This window comes from Carya illinoinensis, chromosome 5 (assembly GCF_018687715.1).
Source record: "Carya illinoinensis cultivar Pawnee chromosome 5, C.illinoinensisPawnee_v1, whole genome shotgun sequence".
NCBI lineage: Eukaryota > Viridiplantae > Streptophyta > Magnoliopsida > Fagales > Juglandaceae > Carya > Carya illinoinensis.
Genome location: NC_056756.1, coordinates 17,483,957 through 17,495,627, shown reverse-complemented (window position 1 = coordinate 17,495,627; position 11,671 = coordinate 17,483,957). Strand labels below are relative to the sequence as shown.

The window sequence follows — 11,671 nt, the reverse complement described above, 5'->3', positions numbered from 1 at the left end:
ATCGAAGATTGGATGGAGAAGTAGAGTATTCATAGCTCCGTGCTATTCATTTCAACCTTAAGCTCCTCAGAGTCTAGCTCTAGCATAAGATTCTCATCAATGGAAATAGAGTCTTTCTACAAACACAAACCAAAACCCGAGTTGTAGAGCTCCAATAAGCATATGAAGTTCGAGTATCGAAATTCAAAGAAGCATCCCAAATTGAAGAGTGAAGGAAGCTCCGCAAAGTTGAAGCTATAGGGATTGAAAATGTACAATGAGTTGAAGAAAGTGAAGCAACCCATTTAACAAAGATCGAGAGAAAAAGAGGAGTGGAAGTACAGAGAGAGAAGTTTCTTTCTTTGAATAGGGGATTACTTCACCTAGGAGCTGTAAAAGATATGATGGCTAGCACGACGACGTCAACTAGCGTCATGAAAAGCGTCACAGGGACTCCCTTATTTAACATCTTCTTCTGTTGCTGCAGTTGGAGGACGTTCGGGATATTTACAGTTTATAAAAGTCAAATGAAAATGGAATTGCTTTTTGTAGTTTTGGCTTTTTTAATATGATGTGATGAGTCTCATTATTTGCAGTGTAGAATTACTAACGTGGCCAATTTTTATTGTGGGCTCTTAAAGTCCCAGGAATGGACCGATCGTTCTGAAGAGGGACTATATGTTACATCATCTATTTATAATATAAATTATTTTATAATACAATTCTTCTACATACAGTTGGGATGTGTAACCGCAAGGAAAAGCAGATAGGCCACTTTAGTTGAGTAAAAAAAAAAAAAAAAAATGAAACCATACGAAATTAGAAAGAAAACAGAAATCAGAAGAGGAAAGAGGAAAGAAGCATTTGTGCGTGTTGAGCTTCTTCGTCTGCATCTTCCATAGTTGAAAAGAAAACGTAAATCAGAACTGACTAAAAGAGGAAAGAAATGCAGCGGCACATTTGGTAGCTTCTTCATCTTTGTCTTCCATAGTTGAAAAGAAAGAGAAATGGGTGTTTGGCAAAATAGGTGTTGTGCACACGGGTGTTGTTGTGGGTGAGTTGCTTCGTCTTCGTCTGGTTCGACATCAATACCATCCTTGCTTAGATAGTCCTCCACGACATCAATACCAGCCGATTGCATTTAGTATTTTTCTTCTAATTTACTCCCTTATAGCCACGTCTGAAGCACTCTGCCCTTGCTTAGACAGTCCTCCACGATGCCTAAAGCTGGTCTGCATCAATAACTCTCTAAGTTGACTTAGTAAATCCACGAGTCGCTTTCTCTTCCTTAAACATATAATCTTGGGACCTGTTTTCTTGTCCTTCCTCTCCATTTTCTTATCCTTCGTCTCGATAAAGGGAATCTCATCCAATTCTAAGCAAACTCATTTGTGCTTTTCACTTGTTTTGCCTATTTCTTTGGTCCCCCGCAAGTCAATTAAGGGTTATCCAGATTTGTGTTCTATAATTTGCAAGATCGGTTAGAGCAATGGCTAGTCAATCCCATAGCAACTCGCTCCACGACTTCACCATCAAGGTTAGTTTGTTGGGATATGTTTTCCTTTGTCAATTCTGGGTATGCTTTTCTTGTTTCTGTGGATTTTCCTTTCGTTGGATTTTAATTTGAGCCTGTGATATTTTGTCGCATGGAACCTTGCAATGTCGCACGGAACCAGATATTACAAAGATCATAGGAGATGAGAAAGAGAAGATTGGAGGAGAGGATAAGGAGAAGGGTTGAGACAAAGTGGAGAAGGTGAAGGAGAAGGGGAGAAGGAAACCAGATGACGGAGAAGGGAAAATGAAAGAATCGTGGGAGAAGAAATGGGAAATGAGTGAACTGGAGGGGAGGGGACCTGAAGATGTGCAAAACTTACCGTTTTATGCTAAATGAAACTCATTGTTTTATTAAGCCACGTAGGATACGAATATGCATTGGCAGTCCACTACCCACTGGTTCTCCCAATTGGTTGCATTCAATATTTTTCTTTATAATATTAAATACTACGTCAAATCATGTTAATTCATAAATTTACTTCTATTTTACTTTTTTCATATTCAAATCATCTCTAATTTAAATGTACTATTTTAATGAACATAATTTCAACTTTATATAAATATCCTAAACTTAAAAAATAATTATCACGCCTTGGCCCCGACAAAACTGAACTACATTGATTTTATCGGCAATTATTTCTTTCTCGAATCTGAGGGTTCGGTAATCATAATTCCTTGTTTACTTGTACTTGGTATTACCCTCAAACACTCTACAATGGATTAACCCCATTCGCCCCCCCTTTTTCCCACCTCTTTGCCCGCCCTATCAGAGACCCGAAGGGCTTTCCCATTTTCTCTAAACCGAACCTCGATTATTCCTCGTTTGTTTGTTTGTTTGTTTATATTATTATCTCTTTCCACTTTCCACAATTTCACTGCGTCTCAGTCTCAAAAGATCAACGTCTTCAATTGCTTCAGCTTATGGAGCTGAAAAGAAAGTTCTGAAAATTGTAACCCAGCCCCCAACCCTTCTGTGTCTTTCTCTTAGCAATGGCTGCCTCTCTACCTTCATCAGCATCACCATTAACCTCAACATTCTCTACTCGAAAGACCCACCTAAAATTTACTCTCAACCATGACCATTCCTCCGTTGTTCCCATCAAACAACATCCTTTCAAATCAGGCTTGCACTTAACCTTTCAAGTTTCCCACCATTTTGGTCCCCTTCTTGTGAAAAGAGCTTCTTCAGATGGGGTTTTTGACGCAGTTGAGGAGAATGGGACTCTGCCGTCCTTCGAGGAACGGCCGGTCAAATTGCTATTATTGGTAATATTCTGGGCCTCTGTATCCCTGGCTTGGTTTGCGGCTTCTGGGGATGCTAATGCTGCTAGTGATTCAATTATAGCCTCGAGCTTTGGACTGAAGATTGCAAGTAAGCTTCGAAGTTCGGGCTGGCCTGATGCGGCCGTTGTTTTTGCACTCGCTACGCTTCCTGTGCTTGAACTTCGTGGGGCTATTCCCGTTGGTTATTGGATGCAACTCAAACCTGTTGTCCTAACCATCCTATCCATTCTCGGGTTAATCTTTTCCCTTATTCTCAAAATTTCATTTCTGAAATTCTAGTTGGGTCTTCTTGAAATATTTATTTGATCCTTGCTTTATCACTTTGGTTTGTTCAGTTCCTCTCAACACGTTTGGTTGAGTTTTTAATTTATGGTGATATGAGAAGAAAGGCACTTAATTTTGTGGAATATTTATCTTTATCTCATACTTGTCAGTGCCCTCAAGCCCACTTGATATAATTTGAGCTTATAGTTGATGTTAAATGTTTCTTTATTAGTGAATTGTTGTGTCTAAGGCTGTCCGTGTGCTATTGGTGCAAGGCAGATTAATATTAGTAAATTGGCCACTTGATGAGTTTAAATTAACAAACATTTAGGCTATAACTGCAGGAACATGGTTCCTGTGCCCATCATCATACTATATTTGAAGAAATTTGCATCTTTTCTTGCTGGGAGAAACCGGTCTGCATCTCGGTTCCTTGACATGCTATTTGAGAGTGCCAAAAAGAAAGCTGGTCCTGTGGAAGAGTTCCAATGGCTTGGTCTGATGCTGTTTGTGGCTGTGCCTTTCCCTGGAACAGGAGCTTGGACAGGAGCCATCATAGCTTCTATTCTTGAGATGCCATTCTGGTCAGCTGTATCTGCAAATTTCTGTGGTGTTGTGTTGGCTGGGCTTCTGGTAAACTTGCTGGTAAATCTTGGTGTCAAGTATGCCATTGTTACTGGAGTTATCCTCTTCTTTATTTCCACATTCATGTGGAGCATCCTTCGAAATTTTAGGACGTCTTCAAGTTCACTCAAGTGATACATTAACAAACTTGAAGTATTTTTTCCATCATAGCTGTGGAGTGACTACCTTTGCATTTGCTACTTTGTATTGTGGACTCTCTGCTGAGGTTTACCTACCTACCTGCGAACTTTGATATTACCAACATTGGTTTTTTCCCCTTGTAATGCTGCTCAAAGCAGAGAGAATGTTTTTATATTTGAGATAAGAAATGAAAAAGTAAGCCTCCCTTGCTAATACGATGTTGTACTTCAAATTTGGCTATGAATAATGCCCAAAAAATCTTTCTTCAATTGTTGTAGTCATATATTATATACCCACCTTTGATCACATTCCCATATTGCTTCCCATATAAGATCCTTTTGATCATAATTAACGGGGATTAAACAAAAGCTTCTAGTGTGCTGTTACAGTAACTTGTAAAATGCTAGAACTGGCTGGGATAGTTGATTTGTTGCGTCTTTTACCATTTATGCTGCAATATAAAAGGATTTTTATTGTTGATTAGATAGACAAGTTTACAGCTTCTTTGTTGGGCCACACTGCCTTGATCTGATATTCTGCTAGTAGCGTGCTCCTATACCTCAGGTCTAACCTTCAGGTTCCTCAGACCATTAGCAATTAATTACCTTATGCCCAATCTTAATTTTTATTGGATCTACTAAACAGTGAGAGAAGTTGTGCTGGGCAAGTTGGAGGAGATTGTGGTTAAGATTTAGCAATGTGGCTTCTATGCAATGAGCATTTCTGATCTCCAAGACAAGGGAGCACTAATAAATGTGTCTTGTCTGCAGTGGCGTTTGGTCTGACGGCACTCTTGTTACATAATGATGGCTTGGGTCATGGTCCTGGGGTCAAATTCCCCTAAAAACCTTGGTTGCTTAGAAAAAAAAGTTTTGTGTATGCTACAGAATTCCATTCTGGTTTTGTTAGGTTCACAAAAGGAGGTTCACGGCATAGTGAAACCAATCCAATCCACTAGCAAAAATAACATTCTTAGACCCAGCTGAAATTTTGTAGCATTAATTGAGCGAAGCTGCTCTAGTGAAGGAGCTACTTTTCTGTGTTATGGCGATCAATTTGCTTTTTTGTCTACTGTATGAGCTCCTTTTTGCAAGGAATGCAAGGAATAGAATGATTAGTAATAACAGAAAAGTGTAAAGCCAATGTGTGCTCCTGTCTTCAATATTAGTCATTGTCTTCACTTGCTGTTGGATGAAGTAGGGCATTCAGCTAAGATTAATAGGAAGGAATGGCTGCATATGTTGCTTTTGAAAAAATTTTACCCCTAGGTTTGAGATATGAAGCCATTTCTAATCCTCCCGCTGTTTCTTTGTAATCTTCTTCCTTTGCATAGGATTTGTTCTATCAATTGTTCTGCCGTAATTACTTATGGGGGCATCTTTCATTCAAAAGGAGAACCATTTATTTTCTGATATAACCCAAGTCCTGGCTGCAACTTTTGAGAATGCTGCTCAACCCCAAAAAACTCTAATTCTAGTTCCAGATGATACTCTTTAGCTTTATCTTAGTAAGCACCTTAGTTTTTGAAACAATATCTGGCCTGTTTAGAATCTTGATTTGGAGAGCAGACGGAGGCTGCTCCTTCCACTAATACTTTTTACTTATTGCATGGACACAATACGATGAATATATCTTGAAAATTATCTTCGTATCTTGATTCTAAATCAGTTTCATCTCTATCTATGCCTGCCAAGAGTGATAATTTGTTTGGACAAGTTTATCCAATGCAAGTTTCAAATGGATGCCAGACTTCTTGATAAATTTGGGTCTTCGTTGTGTTCTTTCTGAATGATATTCTCGATAAATTTATTTTGATGATGAACTTTAATGGGAAGTGGAGTCATTCTTCTGAAAAGTAGGTTTTTGTTCTTCTTGGTTGGACGGGATGGCTTATTTGGTTTTTTCTTATTTCATGCGATGAGAGATCTGCATTGAAAAGCACCTTGACAGGAAGTTTTAAGTTGTAGCGAGGTCTGTTATGGGCTGCTACACGATATATCCAGATCTTGAGGTTGAAGCCTGAAGGGATTGTCTGCATCTTTGAATTTGGTCTTCAAATGTGCAGCATTTAGTTTTTAATGTTTGTGTTTCAACGTCTAAGCTTCTCAGCAATCTCTCTATTGTCAGTGGTTAATCTGTGAAGGAGTTAGGCTGTCTAGAGTGGTTTCTGGGAAGGCAGCTGCAGACTATGTCTAATTAGGCTTGTCTTTATTCACTTGTGATTTGAGTTGGGCTTTGCCATATTAATCCCTAGCTAGTTCAGAAGGTAATCCTTCCCTTTACCGATTTGGGTCACATTTTGCAATTCTTGTTTCTAGGTAAAAAATAACAAAAATGTACATGTTTAAATCAGGTACCTCAGAAATAAAATTCAGGGGAGAAAAAACATAATAACAGTCTTGTTACAATCTAAAGTATACTAAAACTCAAGAACTACATACATTCCCACCTCAAGTCATTAAGGGCAACTTTGAATTCCACAGTTGAATTGATTTTTGATAAGTACTCACTCCTAAGAAAACTTTTCGCTTGTTGGATTGTGGTGCTATTTAGACCCCTCGTACAATTATACCAATTAGGATCAAATACTCAATAATATTACATTACGAGATCTTTTCTAACTCTAGGCATTGCTTGAACTAAAAAGTCTGATCAAATAGGCTATATGGATAGTTGCTATCTGCTGTAACTGAATCCGATGACAAATTTTTATCAAACCTAATAGCGATGAGATGGTTGATGAAGACCTCATCTATTGCAGGCATTTCAGCCCTAGTGAAAGATAAGATTTCAAAATTTCTCCTAATTTCATTTCCAAACAAATTATTTTGGCTTGCCCCCAATCGGTACACCCTTGTTTATTTAGAAGAAACAACTTCAAAACATTGTTGGACTAGGAATCTATGAATAATAACAGCCTAGAGAAGTAGTTTGACTAGGAATCATAAGAAGTAGTTTGACTAGGAACAACTTCATAATTACTCAATGTCTTTTGTAGGTAGGAGTATGTTTCTTATCTTGTTAATTATGTTTGATTATGCTTGATCTTCTTGTACTTCTTGTGGCTTATCTTGATCACTTTGAGAGATTGTTTTGTGTTTGATTGCGGTTTCCTTAACGTGCCCCTGCAAGCCCAATGGTGGTGATATAACATTGAGCTTGACTCTAAGTGAAGCAAATTTGGCTGAAGATAATGGTTTTGTAAAGATGTTTGTCAGTTGATCTTTTGTGGAAACAAATTGCATTTTTGATGATGTTTCGTGTAACCATGTCCCGAAAAAATGGAAGTCGATCTCAATGTGCTTTATGTGTGCATGGAACACTGGATTTGTAGAGATATAAATAGCTCCTATATTATCACACTACAAAATTGGAGGCTTTGGAACTGAGATCCCAAGTTCCTTGAGCAATGAAAGTAATCATTTAGTTTAACAGCTGTGTTGGATAGGGCTTTGTACTTAGCCTCTGTACTAGACTTGGCAACAGTGACTTGCTTTTTATAGCTCCAAGATATTAGGTTTTGTCCCAAGAAAATACAAAAACCGCCAATTGATCGACAATCATCTGTTGAGCTTGCCCAATCTGTGTTAGAGAAGACTTGCAGTTGAGTAGATTCCGACTTTTGTAAAATCAGACCATGATCAATGGTTTGTTTGAGATAGCGTAAGAGATGCTTCATAGACTACCAATGAATGAGTTTGGGATTGTGCATAAATTGAGAAAGGTTGTTAACTGTAAAGGCAATGTCTGGCACTATTAAAGAAATATATTGTAGGGCCCTCACAGTGCTTCTATATAGACTGGGATTGTAAGGAGCTATGTGTGAAGAAGATGCAGTGCAGGAGTTGTGTGGTGGTGTAGACGACAGATTTGAAGATAGTTAGTAGTTAAGGTGTCTTACAGCTTGCCATTTATTCTGTAATAGGGGACTTAAGTTGTGTGATGTCTTTGTGGGTTCGAGGGTTATTTTGTAACAAAGGACTTAAGTAGTGCGATGTCATTTTGGGTTCAAGGGTGTAATAAGTAGCAATACAATGTCGTTGTAATGATTCTCAACTATAAAAACAAACTTGAATGAATGAAGGAGGCATGCAAAGTTAATACTCAAACCTCTTTCTCTCTGATTCTCTTCTTCTTCATTCCTCTTCTATCTCGTAACTCTTTCCCATTCTTGGAGATTTATCATTCTGGAGCAGTCACAATATGGGCCCATTATAGTTGGTATCTAGAGCCCTAATTGAAGGGACGAGATCCTATGCATAAGTGGTGGATTCTTTGAACCACCTTAGGCAGCAACAAGATTGACAACAAAAGTAGCTTGAAGACACGATTACTGTTTTGGTTAAGTAGCAAGAAACAACAAGGGATTGATAGGGAGACTCAGGAAAAAAGGTTTGCAGAGGTTATTTAGCAGATTTCAAAAATCTCAATGAATGGGTCAATGGCTCATGAAGATGTTGATAGGAATCTTGAGGGAAATGTTGAGTTGCATGAAAGCAGTGATGAAGCACAGTATCATGACTTAGTTGACAGAGGGGTCTTTAAGAACATAAAGATTGAATTTCTAAGATTTTCTGGTGGGAATCCTGTGAGTTGGGTGTATAAAGCTAATCAATACTTCTTGTATTATCAAGTGTCACCAGGGCAAAGAATATTTTTTTCTTCTTTTTACATGGAAAAAGAAGCCTTGGTTTGGTTTCAAAATTCAAGTGAAGCAGGTCTTTTTCGTTCTTGGGATGATTTTATTCAAACTATACAAGTAAGGTTTGGATTATCAGTTTATGATGATCTAGTGGAAGCTCTTACAAGGTTGAAGTAGTTGGGCACAGTAGCAACTTACAAGTCAGAGTTTGATTTGATTTCCAACAAACTCAAAGGAATTTCTAAAAAGAACAGGTTAAGCTGCTTTATAAGTGGCCTAAAGGATGAAGTCAGGTTTGTTGTAAAGATGTTTAATTCCAAGAACTTGAATGATGTGTTTGGTTTGGCTAAAATTCAAGAACAAAACATTTGGAGTACAAGAAAAACTTGGAAGACTAGTTCTTATGATCAAGGGGCTAGTGTGCAGAAATTAGTACAAGCTCCTTCCATTTTAGGAACTCCTTCTAAAGGGAAGACTATTTTTAAGGCACCTTATCAAAAAATTTCAGATGCTCAGATGCAAGAGAGAAGGAAAAATGGCCTTTGCTATTTTTGTGAGGAAAAGTATTATCAAGGGCGTAAGTGTGCTAAGCCGAGATTGTATGTTTTAGAGGATATGGATCTGTCTAATATGGAGTCATGGGAGTCAAAGGAAGAAATTGGGTATCCACAAGAAGATGAGAAACAACGGGGTGCAAGTTGCTACTCAAGTTTCTTCAATCTCAATTCAAGTAATGATGGGAACACTAAGTCCTAAAATTATGAGGGTTATTGGATAGTAAAAAAAGAAAAGAGTGGTGATACTCATTGATAATGACAGTACCCACAATTTTGTAGATACCATGGTAGCCATTCATTTTGGATTGTACTTACAAAAGTCCAATCCTATGCAAGTTAAAATTGCTAATGGAGATGTGGTTAGCAGTGAAGGAGTGTGTAGTGAAGTGAGAATTCAGATTCAAGGCACAACATTTGTTTAAGATTTTTGTACTTTGGAGTTAGGAGGTGTGATGTTGCCTAGGAGTGCGATGGTTATTGTCCTTAGGACCCATTCTTTGGGACTTTTAGAAGCTGCAGATGCAGTTTAAAATTGAAGGAAAATATGTTTCTTTACAAGGTTTATCTTCTCCTTGTAGCCCTTTGCTTGATGATGGAGAAATTTCCAGTTTAGCTAGATTAGAACATTGAAGTATGTTATTGCACATGATTTTTGTGTAACCTCAAGAGGGTTTTGCTAAGGAATTTGAGAGGATAACAGAACTATTTATTAGATTCAGTAGGGTATTTAAGGAACCAAGTGGCCTACCTCCTCAGAGATCTCAGGATCACTAGATTAACTTGAAGCAAGGAGCTATGCTTGTGAGTGTGAGACCATACAGATAACTTTAATACCAAAAAATTCAAATATAGAAGATTGTCAAGGAGCTGTTGCAATCTGGTGTCATAAGGTCAAGTCAGTCTCCTTTTTCATCTCCTATTTTGTTGGTGAAGAAAGGAGATGGCTCTTAGAGGATGTGTATTGATTACAAGGTGCTAAATGAAGCTATAATAAAATATAAGTACCCTATACTTGTTGTAGATGAGCTAATTGATGAATTGTTTGGAGTAGCAGTTTTTTCTAAGCTTGATCTAAACCTTAGATCAAGTTATCATTAAATTAGAATGAAGGATGATGACATTCGTAAAACTGCATTTAGAATGCATGAAGGGCATTATGAATTTCTTGTAATGTGTTTTGGTCTCACAAATACACCCTCAACATTTCAAGGCCTCATGAATGATGTATTTAGGCATTTCTTAAGGAAATTTGTAATTTTTTTTTTAATGATATCCTTATGTATAGTAAGGATATAAAATCTCATTGTGCACATCTAGCTGCTGTGTTAGAAACTTTAGAGAAGAAGAAACTATATGCCAAAAGATCAAAGTGTCATTTTGCTTGTGAGGAGATCGAGTACCTTAGGCATCTCATTTCACAAGAGGTAGTTAAAGCAGATCCAAAGAAGCTAGGTGCTATGATTAGTTGGCTTGTTTTAAAGAATGTGAAGGGGTTAAGGGGCTTCCTTGGTTTAACAGGTTATTACTGAAAGTTCATTAAATTTTATGGTCTTATTGCTGCACCATTGACAGCTTTGTTAAAGAAAGATGCGTTTGTGTGGAGTTTGTAAGCAACAAAAGCATTTGAAGAATTGAAGATAGCTGTTACTAGCCCACCAGTTTTGGCATTGCCAGACTTCACAAAGGCTTTCACTATTGAATGTGATGCTTGTGCAAATGGGGTGGGAGCTATACTAATGCAAGACCACAAACCCTTGGCCTTCTTCAGCTGAGCTTTAAGAGGCAAGAATTTGTTGTTTTCAACATATGAGAATGAGTTTTTGGCTTTGATGCTTGCAGTAAAAAAATGGAGGCCTTATATTCTTGGTGGTGCTTTATGGTAAGAACAAACCACCATAGTTTGAAGTATCTCCTTGAGCAGAAGATTGGCACAGCAGCTCAGCAAAGGTGGCTCTCTAAGCTTTAGGCTATGAGTTTACTATTGAGTATAAAAAGAGAGTGGACAATAAAGTGGCATATGCTTTTTCAAGGAGGGATGAGCTTGATGATTCTGTCTCCTTGAATGCTATTACCATCCCTAATCCAACATGGCTCGAAGAAATTCGAAAGGCTTATGATAAGCTGACTCAGCTTATCTCAGTGAAGAGGTTTTAGCATTTTTAAAACATAACTTGGTTTTGGCTCAAGATAGAATGAAATTATTTTTTCATAAAAGACACACTGAGAGGGAATTTATGGTGGGTGATTAGGTCTATTTAAGGCTTCAGCCTTATAGACATAGCTCTTGAGCACTTAGAAGAAATATGAAACTGGCATCAAAGTTTCTTGGTCCATTTCAGATTGCCTGCAGAATTGGAAGGGTTGCTTATCGATTGGAGTTGCCACCTCAATCTCGTTTACATCTTATTTTTCATGTGTCATCTTTAAAGAAGAAGTTGGGACAAAATATTTTCCCTTATTGACCTTGCTACCAGTTGATGCATATGGAGCAATTGAGCCTAAACTACAACAGATTCTGCAGAGGAGGAGTAGGAAGGTGAACAATAGAGCCTTGGTGGAGGTATTGGTTCAGTGGCTAGGTGCTAAACCAGAGGAGGCCACATGGGAGCCATACTAGAAACTT

At 37.9% G+C, this 11,671-nt stretch overlaps 1 protein-coding gene across 1 annotated transcript; it reads left to right on the top strand.

The window, feature by feature from the left end:
* Positions 1–2,216: 2,216 nt before the first annotated feature.
* Positions 2,217–4,064, top strand: LOC122311448. The gene is made up of 2 exons (XM_043126001.1): positions 2,217–3,053; positions 3,429–4,064. Exons 1-2 carry the CDS (start codon positions 2,527–2,529, stop codon positions 3,841–3,843), a joined length of 942 nt encoding a protein of 313 aa, XP_042981935.1. The 5' UTR covers positions 2,217–2,526; the 3' UTR covers positions 3,844–4,064.
* The last annotated feature ends 7,607 nt before the right edge of the window (positions 4,065–11,671 follow it).